The following is a 19,835-nucleotide window of genomic DNA, read 5'->3' on the forward strand; positions in this document are numbered from 1 at the left end:
AAAAAAAAACTTTATATGAAATATAACTTTAAAATAAATATGAAAGTACAAATTTGAACAGTGAAAATTCTCTTGTCAGTTTTTTTGTGTATTGTGGGTCGTCTTTGGAATCAGGACTGGAAAATTATGAATGGTGGACAATTAAACATTAACTATATCAGCTAATCCTGTTTCTTACATTGATTACAATTAAAAACCATTTGAAAAAAGCCCTTTTATCGATAATATATACTTCGGTACGCTGTACACGTGTATCAAGTAGTTGCATATCATCGGGATATCATCGGCAACATTATAATCAAATATATAGGAAGATCTTAATTCAACATGAAATAGAATACACGAACGACCTTAAACTGAAAACATCGGTACAAAACTACAAAGCCAGCACCAAATTCGTCAGGGTTCTAATTAAGAAATCAAGCCTCGGTGGTTAAATAGTTTTGAATTCGGTAGAACTATATGTAATTTAATGATGATATAAAGTTATGACTATTCTGACTATTAGACTGGTCAATACCCTCGAGGACGTTTGTCCCAGCGGCAATTGGGTCGTCTGAGTGGTTGGTAGAAAATTCAATATACTACTTGATTTCGATATGTTGTTCATATTTTTAAGATAGTAACATTGCAGCATTTGAACCAAAACGAAAGATGTAGTTAAAAATACATTGTATAGAATTGCCAAAATAAGAAGCCAAATCCTGTACCGAGAAGTTTTAGCAAGTGTAATACACGGAATAACGCCTCAGTGTGTAAGGGCAAATGAACTTAGTAATTTACAACAATTCTGACTACTGCTGGTAAATACTTTCGAGAATTTTTATAACAGAAAATGTCTTTACACACAAAAGTATGTATGTTCAATGTTTTCATATGTGCTTAATTACAGGAAGAATAAACATGTCAAACGGACGATTCGTATAAACCTCTCTTATAGTATATAACACATAGGAATAAGCGTATGTGACCCTTGTAAAATTTTATGTTCAAGACAAGTGGAGGACATTTTAATATATCATTAGTTTACATATAGCGAAAAGTATTTTGCTTATTTAACTGCATTCAGTTTATTAGCATTACCAGTACACAACGAAACAATGAGCAAGAACTCTTGCTAAATATTTGTTCGTCTGCTGTGAGGTTGAATAGTATTAAGCATTGTGTCCTTTGTGCAAGATACCAATTCCTGCTTATGTTGTATATATATTATGCCTGTAAAAAAGGGACAATCATCTGATTTAATTTATTCAATAGGTCAGCTAACTCATATTGTATGGTATATGTCCAGTTCTAGTAGGAATCGAGATATTAGAGACACTTTAAATGCCACCAAAATTATCAACTTTTTGTACAGTCTCAGATATGAAAGCTGGATGAATACGAAATAGAAGTTGCATTAAAATGCCTGTAAAGAACTATTGTCTGACTCAGGTCCATTGTTATTTGTGATATTAAGCTATTTACTACAAAGAAATATTTTTGGTCAAAAATTCTTGAAGACGAAACTGGGAATGTGGCTGGTGCTGACAATAACAGAAGTTGTTAAATATTTCACAAAAAAGTATTAAAATTGATCATTTTTATTTTGAAAAATTTCCTATGTATCTTTGCCTGACTCTACCCATTTGTTTCCGATATCAATCAATCATTTAAACGTACTCCGAAATTTTATCTTTAACACGTTTGGCCACTTTCTGCAGGTGGGGATCCAACAGGACAAGGAATGTACGTTCCGTAAAATCGGTAGTTGTAGTTTGTTCAACTTGCTGGAATGGTGAAATTCGGTTTCTCAACCAGCGTTGGATCAGGGTTGTATACAAATGATATACATTGAATGATTGTAACAGGCGTAACATATAACTTTGTAATCCAATAAAAATGACGGTGAAGAAGAACTGACAAAACATTCATTGTAAATTCCATTTAGTGATTTGAAAATAGTATCTGCTTAAGAAGACCAACTGTCGACTAATGACGATTTTTTTTTTGCATATAAAAATGAAAGTCATTCAGATGAAAAAGACGTGCACAATTGCCTTGTTTTTATAAAGACTGTGAAATTTTATCGATTCTATTAAATTCTATATTTAAAAGAATAACTGAACAGATGGATGGACGGACAGCATGATCGCTATATCTCTTAATTTACAAGCGGGGTATAAGTAAAGCATATTATTTTTTTTAAACTTTACAAATAAAATCGAACAAACATCGTGTACACCTTTTAGGTTTACTATATCTAGTCGAATTTGTATTCCATTAACAAAATAGACAGTCGCTATTTTTTGTGTATTGTTATTTCATTTATACAATTAAGATGAGGTTTTTATTTAACATTTAATTCATCTAAAAGAACATTTGAAAATTCTAAACTTACATGTAAGAAACACTTAAGTTAACAATAAGAAATTAGGATATATACATGAACAATGTGGGTTTAAATGATTATAATCGATTATAAATTGATTTGAGATAAATACTGTAATTTGATTGGTTAATATAATATTGTTATATCTCAATTGATAATAAAATATTGACACGCCCCTATTCAGTTAAATTCAGAGCTACTTTTCTCATGTCTAAAGATAAATATATGTTTTAAAATTAATTTATAAAAATTGGCTATGCTAAAAATTTGTTTATTGAAAAAATAACATAAATATTACATGTGCATATTGTTTATTGCACTTTGCGCAATAAACAATATGCACTAGGAAAATTTATGTTATTTTTTATTCATTATTACTAATCCTTAAATGTAAAGACCCCATATTCCATACTCTAATCCGCATTCTCCCATAATCTATCCCCATTTCCAATTCAACAATTCACATCGCCCAGATTCGTTTGCTAATTTTGCTTTTGAATTAATTTAAATAAAAGGACGCACATTGTTTTCTGACGTAATGTAGCTTGAACAAATTTGATACGAAATATAAATTTTGACATGGTCACTTCTAGTAAAAGATATTTCAGGTGAGAGTTTTGAAAGACTCTCTAAGGAAACTAGATTTATCCCCCTTTTAAAGAAAATGATACAATTATGTTATATTTTTGCTGGCCCATAGAAGAATGATAAAAAAAGCACTTTATCACATTGTTTTAATTCAAATTTTGTGAAACATACTCCACAAAATGTTTAAACATTAGTATGTGATATTTAACCCATAAAGTACCTCTTTGCTACATAAATATCAATAGCGTAAATTCGGTAAATGAAGAATGAGCACGTGAGGGAAGAAATGTCTTTCTCCATTTAGAAACTATTAAAATATATTTCACTCTGAGATAATAATAAAATATAAGGTAGTGTTTTATATAAACAAATATGTATATGGCATTGCCAAGCACCAGTAACAGAACTAAAAGGAATCGATTTATCATATATCTTTATCAAAATAATATAAGGAAGACATGATATAGAGAAGAACACATATAACAACAAACTGTTTAGTGAATGTTTTGTAAAAATCAGGCAAAATGGTGAAAATCAGAACCATGCATGTCAAAACCAACCGATCTGACATTATAATTTAATTCAACATTGCTTTATTTAAAATACCATTATTTTATCTCTGCTGGATTAAATTTTCTCATACATTTCCAATAGAATTAAACAAAAAATTTTTTTGACAGAGTCATTTGTCCTTTAAATGTTAATTTTCAGTGCATTTTAATGAAATTATGAAAAGTCTTGTATTTGTCCTTGATTCTGATTGTGCAAGTAAACCTTTCAATATGGTGTTTTTATTGACCAAGTTTCATTCTCTGTCTGATTCGTTCAGAGACGGACACTTAAACCATAAATCTATAGATAGTAGTGAGCCGCTTATTAAATATATCGTATTTCAGTAACTTTACATTTCCTATCTGTTAATCTGAAGACGCAAACAAAAATGCTGAAAAATATAATTATTACTCACTACTCGCATAGCATTTGCCAGGCCAACATTTTTGTTAACCTTTCTTCAACAAAAATGCGAATTCTAAACCCGTAGAAATAATCCGATATACGGTATGTCAGATATAACAGTAACAATAAATACCTTTTGCTGCAAGATAAAACAATAAAACTCATAAGCATTTGTAGTATGTTTTTGTTAGATACGACTACTTATTTATGCTTTATACTATCATCAATTTTTTTTCCATAGTACTTTCTTTTCATGAACTCTAATATTTTCTACAATTTAACAATGACGTGATTCAAAACGAATGTTTTGTTCTTTTTAAATTCAAAGCCATTGATCTTTAAATAAATCGTCATACATGCTGCATTTTTATTTTCTACACTAAGATAAACGTATTCCAAATTTCGTAACATTTTGATTTTTTTGTCATTTCTTTTTATATCAATGAATGTAGTAGACCCAGGGTAATGGGACACAACTCTTACAAATCATTGGAACGTTTGTATTCAGCATTTTACATCAATTTCATGTAAGCATCAAAGTAACTTGGACTAATTTGGACTGCGTAGGTCAATGAGTGCCTAGGCTACATCAGTTTTCAAAGACCCTGATGTAGCAAAAACATTGTCTACTATACATGACAAATATGTTGTCGTACCAGCAGACAAAACCCAAAACAACATTGTTTTTGTCTGCAAAACGTTTTATATTAAATGTTTATTATAAGAGGTAGACGTAGAAAATATTAGCAATTTTAAGACCTATACTGCTACCACTCTCTCCAAAGAAGAGATTGTGGAAAACCATAAATCTGTGCTATCCTCTTTTGGTCTCTCTACCAAGGACGATGATTGTCATTTACCATCTATGTACTGGATTCCTAAACTCCACAAGAATCCATACAAACAATGTTTCATAGCTGGATCTGCAAAATGTACCACCAAACCCCTTTCAAAACTTTTAACTTCTATACTCACAACTGTCAAAGAGGGTCTGCAGTCCTACCACAACACTTGTTACTCCCGTAGTGGTATTAATTCAATGTAGATCCTGAAAAATTCGAAAGATATTTTGGATACATTCAGTTCAAGACTATTATCTGAATATAATAACAATAAAACCTATGATTGCTCAACACTGTATACTTCTGTTCCCCATACTCAGTTAAAATCCCGACATAAAAACATTATACATCGTTGTTTTTCCAAAAAAAGATGGTACACCTAGATACAAATATATGGTTCTTGGTAGAGATTCCTCAGACTTTGTAAGAAATAATTCCAAATCATCTTCTAAATATACAGAGGAACATGTTTACAAAATGCTGGAATTTTTAATGGACAAAATATTTGTCCAGTGTGGGGGACGTGTTTGTCAACAAACGGTCAGCATTCCAATGGGAACAAATTGTGCTCCTTTACTTGCTGACCTATTTCTTCATTCTTATGAGGCTGACTTTATAGCAGATCTGATCAGAAAGAAAGAATATCGTTTGGCTAGATCCTTCAATCTCAGTTTTTGCTATATAGATGACGTATTATCTTTAAACAATCCTAATTTCGGGGATTTGATACATCGCATCTACCCAAAAGAACTTGAGATAAAGGATACTACAGACACTGTGAAGTCAACCTCATATCTTGACCTATACTTAGAAATCGATGGTAGAGAAAAACTTTTGACAAAATTTTACGACAAACGTGATGCCTTATCATTCAAAATTGTATACTTTCCTTTCATCTGTGGCAACATCCCGTCGGCCCCTGCGTATGGAGTGTTCATATCACAACCCATACGTTATGCCAGAGCTTGCCGAAACTACGCAGACGCGCTAGAACTCTAACAAATAGGCTTCTGGAACAGGGTTATGTTGCTACAAGATTGAAGTCATCGCTACAGAAGTTTTATGGTCGTCATCATGAACTCGTTGATCGTTATGGTGTATCCATCTGCACCATAACAACTGATTTATTCAACAGGTCATAGTTTTCCTTTCCTCGTTTGTCTACCCTGGACTTGACGTTTTATGAGCAACTCGGCGGGTGTTTCTAGAAAAGCAGAGGACGCTTAACCTACCGGTGCACCTGGTCCATGCTCACATTTTTAATGGAGTCCGAGTTGCTCATTTACTTTTGTTACTTTGTATGTATGATTTTAGTTACTTTATGTTCTTTGTTGTGTATGTCTGTTTTCCACGTCTGGTCTTTGTCCCTGGATTACATTACTTTCATTACCACTATAACCTTGGTTCCCTTGATTATTCTTTCTTTCTGTTTCAAATGGAAGCTTGATAGGCTTTGTTGAAATTGGATATGATACAATATATCACTGATTTCAAGAGTAATGTCACTTACCCTATGTCTACCTCCTTAAATGTAGATTCTGGAAAATACTTACACGATGCGAAGATTGGTCGAACCATTATGTTCATATCACAAATAGAAAGCCTTTTTATTGTAGTAATTCAACTCTAAAATACATAATAAACATTAAAATTATTAAGCTTCTATTACTGACCTTTTGACCCAAAAATCGATAGGTACTTAAAGACACAGCTTTGCACATTTCATAGAAATCAAGTGCGATAAATTATTATTTTTGACAAAAGAGTTTAACAAGTTTATCCCCAAAATAATATATATTCGTCTATCATATATATCGTTATAAATTAATTTGAGATAAATACTGTAATCTGATTAATTATAATAATTTTGTTGTATCTCAATTGATAAAAAAATATTGACACGACCTTATTCAATTAAATTCAGAGCTACTTCTCTCATGTTTAAAGATAAAAATATGTTTTAAAATCAACTTATAATAATAATAAACGATATACACATGGAAAATTTATATTTTTTTTCAATAGACAAAATTTTTATCATTGCCAATTCTTGAATATTTGCTGAACATGAAAATTTAATGTAAAGGAAAGTGTTTGTTTTCAAATTCAACAGACTGACAGGTATATAAACCAGGCTTCCTACCTTTTAAATGTTATATCGGAATACAAATGTATACAGAACATTTAAATCTATATATAGGTCTGAAAAATTCCCAACGATGTTAGAATATATATATTTATATAAAGTCTAAAGGAATCTGCCAACCAGCAAACTTAATGGGTATCAGATCGTCCAGTCATGACGATGCAGCACAAACAAAAATAATTATATAAGTCTAAATGATTGTACAACGATACCGATAAAGATGTTAACACACTATAATAAAGTATATAATGGGCAAAATTTTCAGTCAACAAATGACCTTCTTCAGTGCCTTAAATAAACTGAGTGTCTTGACTGAAAATGTTGCCCATTATATACTTTATTATAGTGTGTTAACATCTTTATCGGTATTGTTGTACAATCCTTTAGACTTTATATATATATATATATTTGTCAAATAAAGTTACAACACAACCAGCAGTTCCATATTTATAATTCACTATTACTTTCACGTCTTCATAGACGATCTTCAGGTGAAAAACTACAATGGTATCTAAGTTACGTTTCAGTGACGTTACAGATATAGAACGACTTAGTAACGTTATAAATAGATTCAACGTTATAAATAGAGTTAAAACGAAACTGAAAGTGTAAGCTAATACTTATAATAAAAATTGAATTTAACGTCCTTTTAAGATAGGTTTAATTTTTTCAATAAACTTTCGTTCTTTCAACTCCCTTAAAGTGTCTATCGGAGATTTAACTTTATAAAATGGAAAAATAAAAAAAATTCCACCGCCACAAGTTTCAGTGTGTGCACTTAGCGGTATTTGTCTATATGCGGAATCTCTGATTTGTTGACGGTGTACCCTCATTCGTTCTGATAATGCATTTCCGGTCTGGCCGATATATATCTCTTCGCAGTTCGGGCATACAATATATTAAATTGGCACTTTTGCAAATATATATATTGTAATTAGACATCCCTGAATAATTTAGTATTATGTTGAATTTGTATTGCTTTAAACTTTGTTTGGTGGTCAATTGTTCGTTAAGGAAACTGGCTCGAAAATACTTAGTTTATAAGTGTACACACTTCTAAAATTGGTCGGAAAACAAATATAGAATATATCACATGATGCAAGTGTTGTTTGTCATTTATTGATTGAGTGTTGAAACAATAAATGCATTCTTGAGAATTTTAGTTATTTTAGAATTTTAGTTATTACATGTCTGCATTTGTCGACTATGTTGTTATTGATTTTTTAAGCGTTGCAATGTTATCAAATTGACTAGAGACATATGCTTATTGTGAGAGTATTGCTTTATAGTCTTTATATAGAAAACATAAATTCCATTGGTTGATATTTAGACGGTCTCAAGCGATGAGCGTGAGCGAATTATTTTTGAAATCGTTGTTCATTGGAATATCGATTACACGCTTTTGCCATTATCATTCTCATCATCATCATCGTCATAATCACCAAAATCACTATGAGGCAGGTATAACCTGTGAGAGGACTAAGTTGAATAAACTGATATCTTTAAAATTGATTACGCTTTTTTGCAGTTTTACGTCATCTAGGATCATAAACTACTTTTGCAGTGAATTTATGGTGCCTTATATGATATCAAACACAACACAAACACCTGATAGTAGGGATTTTTTGATGTGATAGAGCAAATCTTGGAGTCTTTGTTAGGCTCCTAATTTTTAGAGGGTTTTATTGCTTTTTTTTCCTATCAACTGCTTTTGTCAATTTATTTTTCATCAGCAAGTGAGAATGGAAAAAGGTAAAATGGGGTTTACAAATATAAGAAAATTTGTCATAAGTAGAGTTATGGTCAACACATGTTTTACTTCCGCCTTACCTTTGACCGATAACCCCCATTTGAACACCCTGTAATACAACACTGTCTTTTAAACGTGTCAATTTCCATTCAAAAGACACACTTATGTAATGTATTTTACAATGTAATGAAAGTTAAGAACATGTGTTGATAATCTGAATGGTTATAGATATATTTATACTATACAAATAAAAATATACATATGTCTTTATATTGGTCTATGTTTTCGTTAGATGGTAAGTAAACGCAGAATATAAAGATAGAACCAAATGATTGACCTTTCAACTCTATATCTACTATTCTTTCTGAATCTAAATTATGCATTTCATTTATAGAAAACTGAAGTGAACGCTTGTATAAAATAGCTGCGCCACCATGGTACGCATCATAAGGATGCGGTAAACTATCAGCTTTAGTAATATTATTTATTAATATATTATATATTATTAGTATGTTCAATACTAGTTAAATTATGTAAAATGTGCAGGGTCAGAAGAAGTTGGAACTAAAACAACTGTCGTTCAGTGAATGTTTCTAGCATCAAACATATTAACTATCAAATACCCACGTCAATTTCTGTCGTCTTTTAAGGCTATTCATTGTGAGAATGGTTCAACAGAAGACCCAATATTGCTTGACTGCTTGATTAAAAATGTTTAAAATAACACCCAACAAAAACTCATGTAATCGCTTCACAATTTGGATTTTACACGCATATGGAATATTTGTGCATGTAACTTTAGCTTGCAAATTTGCATATGATGCAAATTTACTGATATAGGTAGATGCGTTAACATGGACGAATTTGTATCTGTGTGTACAATAACACATATGCAAATAAAGTACATGTGCAAATTTGGCCAATTTGTCTATGAGAACAGAGCTTAAAATGAGCCCTGAATAATCCTAAACCCTGCTAGACACATTTTAAAGACCAACAATTATTTTGAAACTTGATAAATCAAACATATGTCTGAACCACAAGTCAAAACGGGGTCAGATTAATTAGATTATACTGTCTGAAAAATAACAACCAACGTAAAAGTAAGGAAATTACGCTTTACCTGTAAGAACTCTAGATTTAAGACTTTGAATAAAATTTTACAATCTATATTAAATATTGCTAAATTTATGTAAAAACATTGAATGATGTTGATTTAACATTTTGTTTATATCCAATTATGAACCCTTCATGACTTTATGAAAAAGTATGGAGTCAACAGTAGTTAATCTTTCTTCAGAGTTATATCGTAAACTTAATTTCGGCTATCGACTGATTGATTTAAAAATTGATACAACATGAATGAATATATCGACACTCTCATAGACCAAGGTAAATTTACGTCGAATAAGGTGTAGCAAAACATAGTTAAAATGGCGTGTTCGAAATTGAGAGATCTAAATTTTCGAATGCACATTTAATCCGATTTCAACTTGTCCTTCGTGTAAACCACATGCAGATTAAATGTTGTTCAGGTTCATCATAGCTTCATTTACAAGTTCATTATGTTATTTCAATACGCTGCCTCATACAAACAGAACCATTTACTCTGTGTCAAATTTGGGAAATTTATCTCTGACCCGTGCATCCACACAACTAATTCATGCGACTATACTGATGGTGTTCGTGGTCAAGAACTATAGACACAAATCCGATTTTCTATAGTAACTACCTAGGAACATATCAGATAGAGACTCCGTTGAAATAATTTATTTGTTCATAGTTTGTATTCAATTTTTTTCTACTTGATTAGCTAATATCTAGATATTCTCAAGTTAGGAAGTTAAAACAAAATTAAATGAACTGACAATTAATATAAATCTTGGATTAATACTTATTGTCATGTAAATATTATATTATATTCACTTTCTTTTACGTATAATCTGTATATTTAAACTTCTCCGTAAAAGACAAAACAATATAAAAAAGTATATACATACATATTACGGAATAAAACATACAATATAAAGATATTTCTGTTTTCGTTCCCATGTTCATCAATATATAACTTGCCTCGCAAATCAAAAGGGAAAGCATAAAACAAACAAAACATAGCTATGTAATGATGCTTACCACCACGTCCGGCGTACAGGGTCACAGTTATATAATAATTTTATCACGAGAACAAGGATTCCCTGAGTCGAAGTTATTGGAAACAAATAATCTGATTACAAACAAGTATCTGATGTTATCAAGAAGAGTCATCTTCCGTTATGAATCATTTTTTTTCATTGTATTGTGTTTGAAAATAAAATCACTTCTATTTTCTCCAACTAAGACGTTTATGTTGATGTTAAATGTGAAGTGTTCTTGCTTTGCCTAAATAGAAATGACGACACTAGAAAATATAATTGTGGCGTGTGTGTTATTTAGTTGCTTTGCAAGGTCTACATCGGAAGACTTAGTCAACACAGGTAAGAAATAAGAAATAAATATCACGAGTATGTTAAGGTACATTCCAGCAAATAAAATCGAATAATATTACATTAAGGCATTTGGTTGATAATATACTTTTCAGTATGCACTTTATTTAGTCAGTTACAATTAATATTTTTACTTTCAACTTCTTTACAAATCTAAATATAAAGTAATTTATCTAAAAATGTCTATAATTATACTTAATGAGGAAATGAACGCTTCATTTCAGTGAAAATATCGATAAACGAGTATTCTAATATTATCTTACTTTGTAAAAAAAGTTCCCAATCCAACAACTAAAATACATTATTTATGATGAATATGCATATGCAATACGGAAACATTTTTATAAAAATCCATTTGTACAATTTCTCACATTTAAGCTTTTCAACTCACTTAAGCAAAAAGACTGAAGATTTAGGCAGCTATGGCCACATTGAAATCTGTTTGTTATTTTGACCTTCATTTCTAATTGGACAAAAAGAGGAAGAAATTTCAACTTTTCTCGATGAAATACGCAATTCATTTGGTTCAGTTATGATGAACAGTTTAAAAAATGAAAACAATATGATAATATTTTTCTTAATCAGTGTTTAATAATTTTAACAAGCATGGTTTGCGAGAGCGTTTTCGATGAAGACTGGTGTGAATCAAATGAAAGTTCGACATTTGCCCTCTAAAATGGATTTTGTTGGTCTTTTTTGTAAGAAAAGACATGGTTCCTGGATAACATTCTTTTGATTTCCGTTTTATGTTTTATTTGTGACTAGTACAGCTTTGTTTTTGTCAGCGGGTTTGAGTAATTTAAATGTTTTAATACTATCATTGTATATATATCATTGACTTTTCTTATGAAAGTTTTGCGACTGTTCTGGCACTGCATGAAGATGCTCTAATGTCAAACCAAAGGGAGGATATCGATGGGGTCGACTTTTTCTCCCCCCTTGAGTTTTGTACGATTTGTACGAACGAAAAAATGTGTAACGATAAATTTTTCGAGTTACTTGATCTTTGACTGGAAATGTATAGAAATGGCGTAAGATTGTAAGGTTTTTGGACTCTGTGTTCGTTAATGATAATTGAAATCTAGAAATTTTTATATAGACTCCGAGTCGTCGAGGACCTTAAATTTAATGCAGGCGTTGTCACCATAAATGTCACAGCGGTAAGAGTCATACGGAGGGAAAGACCAAATATTTGACAGTTGTCTAACATTGTTCGGAAGTTTGTATACCCCTTTTTGCCTAAATTTTCCTCCTTGTATCAAATGTGATTGATCATTCCTCCTCGTAGGATTCATCTAGGGCTGTAACTTAGTACACGATGTATGGAAGTACGGGGCAGTTCATTTCGATGTTATTATTTAGGATAAAGGATCAAATTAATGATGCATGTCACAACAAATCAATATTATACAAACATCTCAGAATGTGACTACGCTATTCGCTACACTGCTCCATCGGATGAAACTGATACAGGGAAGATATGTAAACGTAAAGAATATATATAGTCTAAATATCTTCAACGTCAACAAATGATGGTAAAATTAACATTGAATATTTTGGATAACCGATATCCTTCTTAAGCATAAAGATAACGAAGTTCGAGATCAAAACATCGATTCTGAAACTGAATTACGCTGTGGATAACTGTACCTTTATCAAAAACTAGACATGAATCAAATGTGGAAAACAATTAAGAAAAGTCAAATTATGGTAGTACAGCGTATTAATGTAAAGCAAAGTGATGTACCGGTTTTAGATCAGGACCTAAAAATGATTTATTTTTCTCGTTAATTCCATCTGAGAAATTGTTTGTAATTTGTTCATCCAAAAGCTTTCAAGAGACACTCCTTTACTTTGTGACCAGTTGTTATTATGATCTATGATCGTAACAATAATGTTATGGAGATCCTCCTGGATGTGTACGGTAGATCTCAGATGGCGACAATGAGAGAGGTCTGGTTTACATTTGTAGTCACCGAGATGATCATGCATTCGCCTGCTGAAATGTTGTTCTGTCACGCCAGCGTACTGCCTACTACATCTACACAAGAGAAGGTATATGGTGTTTTCAGTTTTACAAGTCACGTCGCAAAAATGGCGTATTCCTTTCCAGTGCAGTAGCTTTTAAATGTTTGGGAATGCAGTATTTGGGTACATGGTTGACATTGGCCCCTTGTATTTTGTTTGGTTGCGATGAAATCTGTGCCCTTACCAGGGCATCTCTTGGACTCCTAGGTCTATGGAATTCCAGAACATGTGCCTCACGAAAGATTTCGGAGAGCTCGGGATGTTATTAAATGACTTCCCAATTCGAATGAAGTAACTGGAAGAGTTTTGCAAAGGCTGCATGGTAAGTCAGCACAAAATGAACCCTTTTGTTCTTTTTCTTTGGTTTATAGTCGAGGGCATCATTTCGGCTGATGATGTTAGCACGTTCACAGCTACGTCTTTTGATTTATAGCCATGCGATAACAAGTTTGTACCAACGTTTGAATGGACACAGGAGGAACGTCACAAAAAAACCTTTACTTCCTATAAGTTGACATTTCAGATCATCAAACCATTGTAACGAGGATTTCACCTAAATTCAACTCATCATCTTGGAACAGAACACGATTTGGAGCATTACACAGAGAGTGAGGCGATGGGATTTCGGAAAAAAAAGGAACTGTGTGTTTTACATTCATTAACACATTTATATAAGCTCTCCATGCTTTGTATAGTGATGTCCCTAAAACTGTTTGTTCATAGTATGAGTTTTATTTTCACACAAAGTTCAAAATAATATTAAAACTTGTATTTCGCATTGTTTTGTTTTTCTTTAGCTTTAATTAAAATATTTTAAGACGTTATGCAATAAAAATCACCAGTGTTATGAAATTTACTTTTTTTCAAAAAATTAAGGAATAATACTTCTCATTGTGTGAAAGGCAATTATCCACTGATCGGGTTGTTAGACTTCTATTTTTTACGGATGACAATCAAACATTTAACCTTTGTTCTGCACTATTTCTTTTGAATACCATGTTCATTAAAACAACGTTTAGTTGTTTGAAAATTCCAGCGTCGTTTCTTTGCTGTTATTAGCGTGACGAAGGGTAATAAAATTACGCAACTGATGAATACTCAGTTAAAGTAAAAGTAAAAGTAGAAGTAAAAAAAAAGTCCGTGGGTCAAATGGCAATAACGAGGTCAAAAGGAAAGTTCAAAACGGTCCTAGCTTTGTACTAGTATTTTCGAGGGAAAAGATGGGTCAAACCAGGTTTTATAAATCTCCCGCTTTTTGTAACGTTTAATTTCTACAGCATTATAAATCTCCCGCTTTTATTACTGTTGATTTTTTCCAGTATATTACAATATAATCAGGTAGCACAAACACAGCCTCATTTGAGAGGTATTAAGGAACTAAATTCAAATGAAACTTTTACGGTGCTTTAAAAACACCACTGAAAGATTGACAATTTCAGATGTTTGAAATTTTAAGGGTGTTAATCTCAATACAAATGCGCAATAGTTTCAAATACAGAGGTGAAATTAAAAATGTATAAGTAGAAAATCATTAAATTATTAATAGAGTATTTCATTAATGTGATCTGTAATCAAAACCTTCTACTTCCTAATCAACAAAAAACCTCATGGGATTAGGTTAAAAACCCTAAGGTGTATTACTTGCAAATAAAGTATCTGACTAATATATACATTGTTTAGTGCTCTATGATGCTTTGGAACGCGGTAAACAAAACGTTTTGAGTAAACGTGTAATGCTAATAACTTCCTCATGTTTATATTCCCAATTAGGGATTGTGATAATATAACATCTGATCGTCTATAGATTCGCTTCAAACCCGCGTTTAAATCAACGTTTGGAACCTCTGATAACTGTTCATGTTTTTTTCATTACATTATGTTGAAACATTTAAGGAATCCTTTTAAACATGTAGGTTAAACATATACATGTACTCGATTAAGACTTCATATAGCTGACTAACCTAATATCAATTTAAGTATATTAGTAGACAAAGACTCATGTATCTAAGTTCTAAAAAGACTTCGCAAGAAATGTTTGGATATGAACTTGCGCAATTTAAATCTGAAGAGCAGTAGATATTTATGGTGTATGGTGGGTTTAAGCAATTGCACCAACTGAAGACTAAAAATTAAAACAGTTATTTGTTAGGAAACTTCTGATTATCATTTTGTAACAGATTAAGATTTGACAGACTGAATTCACAGTGGAATCACAGGGAAAAAAACTTTGTGGCCTATCGTGACGTATAGAGTGTAGCATTTGAATGTGTTCGTCATTCTCGTCGCATTTTCATGTTTCTCATCTTATTTTTCTATGACAAATTTCAGGTTTGACAAAGAATGACAAAACTGCCGCTATTCTTGCAGCTTTCACTTGTTTTTAACTATGTTACTATTATCTCTGATACAAATGTTTGTGCAGTATAAAAATGTGCATTTCTTTTCACATTCGTTCGACTATTTGAATTTTGTCCTGTTGATCAACGTTTGTTCGCTTGTAATATTTTAGGAGTAAATACTCATCTGAGCATCGTCAGAAAGAAAGTACTTCCGAGCGACAGTAATATAACTTAATTCATATTGTTTCTGTTAAATTGGAAACTTAAGTATTGAATACACTTCCCGTTTTATTGGGTAAGGACCAATGTGGTATGGGTCTATGTGGGATGGATAAATGTGGGATTTGGCATAGGAGAATGTGGGATTGTGCAATGGGGGATGGGCCAGGGGACTTTGGACTGAAATAATTATCTGTCGCCGATATTTGCATAATACTTATATTGACATAATACATATTGTATTAAATTTCAAACCATTATTGAAATTTAAAGTCCTCGCATTTATATGATTTGCAAAATATTTAAAAAAATGACTGAAATATTTGTATTGTAGCTACACACGTGATGCATGTATTAACAATTTTAAAATTTTATACACTACTATCAGGCCAATTTGTGAATTTAAAGTGTTTGCACTCATTCATTTTACAAAGTATATCATTTTGAAGAATCTGGACTGAAATTGCCGCACACCTTACAATCATTGATTCCCCGGTTTCTAGCCATTTTTCACTGACATTTTTGGCTTTAGGCTTTTGGTGTATTATCATTTATTAAAAATTAAATATTTAGTTATTGGCTAGTTTGTTATTTTGCAAATTAGTATTTCCACCATAGAACTGGAAGATAATTTTGTTCCATGTTTGTTGTATTTCTACGAAGGTAGACAAATAAATTAAAAACAAACAAACAAACAAAACAAGGGTTTTTATTGTGTGCTCAAGAAATGTAAAGTTGCTTTTGTCTGAACCTATTATTTAAGAAGTCCACAGAATGAATAGTAATTGTATATGACACTTGAACAAATGGACGTGTAAGAAATCAAGCATAATTCGCTTGTTTCAAATGAATCGTTTGAATGAATTTGATAAGTTGTTATTAATTAAAGTAAGGTTTATGAATTAGACGAATCTGTGTACCATTCTAATTGACCACAAAACTATGTGTATACAAATAGTCAATTGATAATTTTTGCTCCACTCATAAAATACATATTGGTGTCTTTATAGCGTGTACGTACTTGATATCAACAAGGATACTTAAAACATCCGGAACATTTTACTTGTATCTTTGCTTTTTGTAATATCTGCGTCCCAATTATATCTATTTAAAACAATTAAACCGCAAATTGTACATTACATCAGTTTAAAGATATATGTACATGTATTTACATGTATGTTTGTGTATGCTTTGTCTTTAAGACAATGAGTTTTGGACATATGTTCATAGTTTTTGGATGTTGTGTAGGATTAACGGAAGCAATTAATACTAGTAAGTCAAGTTACTTATTATTTCAAATAAAGACAAATGACACAACACGGTAAATGGGAAAGTTAGAAAACACCACAATGTCTTGACTTAGTGCTAGTATTTCTGATGAAACTAAATACAAATGATTTTTATGGTGCAAAACATGTTATTTTCAACTGTTTTGAATCTTAAGGGAGTTAACCATAATACAGATACGCAACATATTCAAACTGAATTGGAACAAATTATATGTCTATAGAAAATCATCAAATTTCTATATAGGTTTGTCGTTGGTGCGGATCGTCGTTCATTGTACAATAAAACAAATCATTGTGTTTCCGTATTAACGTAAAATCTCCTAAGAGGTACTTAAAATACCTAAAGTTTATCACTTGTAAATAAAGTATTTGACTGGATTACCAAGAGAAAAAAAAAGTATTTGACTGGTATAGACCTTTTTAATGATTTAAAGCTCATCTTCATAATTAACCCTTTGTTTTCGTATTTATGTTTTTGGCTTTTAAAGTAAGTGGAGTGCCTGGTTTAACACAGGTTAGGATGTTAGTGTTAAGGTTCACGCAAAACATGTTTGGATATCAACGATGTACTGTGATTTAAACCTGAATAAGCAGCTGTTGTTTAAGTATCTTTCTTTGTACATTGTGCTAATGACAACAATTCAAGAGGGCACTTCGGGGGTATTCTATTCTTCATTTTGTATATGATAAGTTGATATATACTGTTTTCGTCTTTTTCTTAGAATGTTTAATTTTCTGCATCGTATTTGTCTATACTATGGACAATGTCAGATTTTGAAAAAAATACATAGTTGGTTCATTTTGTACGGCTTCATTTATACATTATGCTACAATCATATTTGACACAAAAGTTAGTGCCGTATTTAAAAGATATATTTTCAAGATTTTTTTCGACTGTCTTCATTTTTACCAAGAATCAGAAAAGTTGTTAAAAAATTGCTGTTGGATCTAAGGTTCCCGAGGGTATTCACCAATCTAGTAATCAGAATTGTCTGACCCCGAATTATTTCAAATTTTATTTATCATATCTATCAAGTATTGCAGTATTAGAAATGGGTTTTAGTACTTCTTGTTAACAACTTATTTTGGAATTATTTTTTTCCTACTCATTTGATTGGGAGGTTGTCCTTGAAACACATGTACGGCATATCGAAATTCCCAAATTAAATATTTGGTATTTTTTGTATCTAATAACTACTGGGTCAATGCCACTGCTGGTGAACCTAAGGTCCTCGAAGGTATTCACCAACTCAGTAGTGAGATTTGTCTTACCCTACAATAAATCAGGTTATTTTTATGATATAAGTCATTTTATTCTGTATTAGAAGTTTCAAAATACTTCAAATCCCGAGGGTTCATTTTCTTGCTTTTTTAGATGGTTATTTCGATAGTTATGTTTGAGGTAGACGTAGAAAATAAAAGCAGTGATAAAACCTATACTGCTACCACACTCTCCAAAGAAGAGATTGTGGAAAACCATAAATCTGTGCTGTCCTCTGTTTGTCTCTCTACCAAGGACGATGACTGTGATTTCAGTCTATGTACTGAATTCCTAAACTCCACAAGAACAAACAAAGAACGTTTCATAGCTGGATCTGCAAAATGTAGCACCAAACCTGTTTCAAAATATTTAACTTCTATACTAACAACTATCAAAGAGGGTCTGCAGTTCCTACCACAGCAGTTGTTACTCCCGTAGTGGTATTAATTCAATGTTGATCCTGAAAAATTCGAAAGATCTTTTGGATACATTCAGTTCAAGACTATTATTTGAATATAATATCATTAAAACCTATGATTTTTCAACATTGTATACTTCTATTCCCCATACTCAGTTAAAATCCCGACTTAAAACATTATACATCGTTGTTTTCCAAAAAAAAAAAAAAAAAAACAGTGTGGTGGACGTGTTTTTCAACAAAAGGTCGGCATTCCAATGGGAACAAAGTTGCTCCTTTACTTGCTGACCTATTCCTTCATTCCTACGAGGCTGACTTTATAGCTGATCTGATCCGAAAGAAAGAATATTGTTTGGCTATATCCTTTAATCCCAGTTTCCGCTATATAGATGACGTATTATCTTTAAACAATCCAAATTTCGGGGATTTGATACATCGCATCTATCCTAAAGAACTGGAGATAAAGGATATTACAGACACTGTGACATATTTTGACCTAAACTTAGAAATCGATGGTAAAGGAAAACTATTGACCAAACTTTAGGACAAACGTGATGACTTTTCATTCAGAATTGTCAACTTTCCTTTAATCTCTGCTCTATATGGAGGTCCTGCAATAACCTTGTATACATGTAATTGAAAATTTTGGATGCAAATTGTGAAGTATAAGAATATGAAATAATCGGTATGTATTTATTTATTGAAAGTTAGTCAATAATGATGTTAGTAATGAAACATATATTCGAAATATTGGAAATTTAGTCACTGGTATAGATGAGGGAGTAATCAAGGGAACCAAGGTTATAGCGGTAATCAGAAGAATGTAATCCAGGGACAAAGACCAGACATGGAAAACAGACAAACACAACAAAGAGCATAAAGTGACTAAAATTATACATACAAAGTAACAAAAGCAAATGAGTAACTTTGACTCCACTAAAAACTGGAAGCGTGGACCAGAATATGGAATAGGTGTATAAATGAGTATCGTAATTGATAGGAAACATGTGTGTATAGCACAATAGTCCAAACATCCAAATTGAATAGTTCAAACATCCATATAGATCTGTTAATAGGCGTTTACAATACTAATATGGTATGTTGATTGTGACTTAATACATTCCTTCTTTTCTTAAGTGAAAAT

The 19,835-nt window shown here is 31.7% G+C and overlaps 1 protein-coding gene and 1 long non-coding RNA gene across 4 annotated transcripts in view; one reads left to right on the forward strand and one right to left on the reverse strand.

Moving 5' to 3' along the window:
* Window positions 1–994: 994 nt before the first annotated feature.
* On the reverse strand, window positions 995–10,741 carry LOC148609824 (uncharacterized). 2 transcript variants are annotated; one of them, XR_015914562.1, is made up of 4 exons: window positions 10,676–10,741; window positions 6,312–6,384; window positions 1,663–4,055; window positions 995–1,215 (listed from the first exon to the last, which is right to left on the reverse strand). It is a non-coding gene; the product is annotated as an uncharacterized LOC148609824 (long non-coding RNA). The 2 variants fall into 2 exon arrangements; XR_015914560.1 differs by having other exon boundaries at window positions 995–4,055.
* A 219-nt stretch (window positions 10,742–10,960) lies between these two features.
* Window positions 10,961–19,835, forward strand: part of LOC148609825 (receptor-type tyrosine-protein phosphatase kappa-like) — a 108,285-nt gene continuing 99,410 nt past the window's right edge. Inside the window, exon 1 of one of the 2 annotated variants that reach the window (XM_088541155.1) lies at window positions 10,961–11,128. In XM_088541155.1, coding sequence (XP_088397281.1) covers window positions 11,044–11,128 — 85 coding nt within the window. In that variant the 5' untranslated portion in view covers window positions 10,961–11,043. Of the gene's footprint in view, window positions 11,129–16,857; window positions 16,996–19,835 lie in introns of those variants that run through there. The other variant, XM_088541153.1, reaches the window with a different exon arrangement.

This window comes from Perna viridis, chromosome 8 (genome assembly GCF_037379345.1).
Source record: "Perna viridis isolate PV_CMFRI_1.1 ecotype Kerala chromosome 8, ASM3737934v1, whole genome shotgun sequence".
Taxonomy (NCBI): Eukaryota; Metazoa; Mollusca; class Bivalvia; order Mytilida; family Mytilidae; genus Perna; species Perna viridis.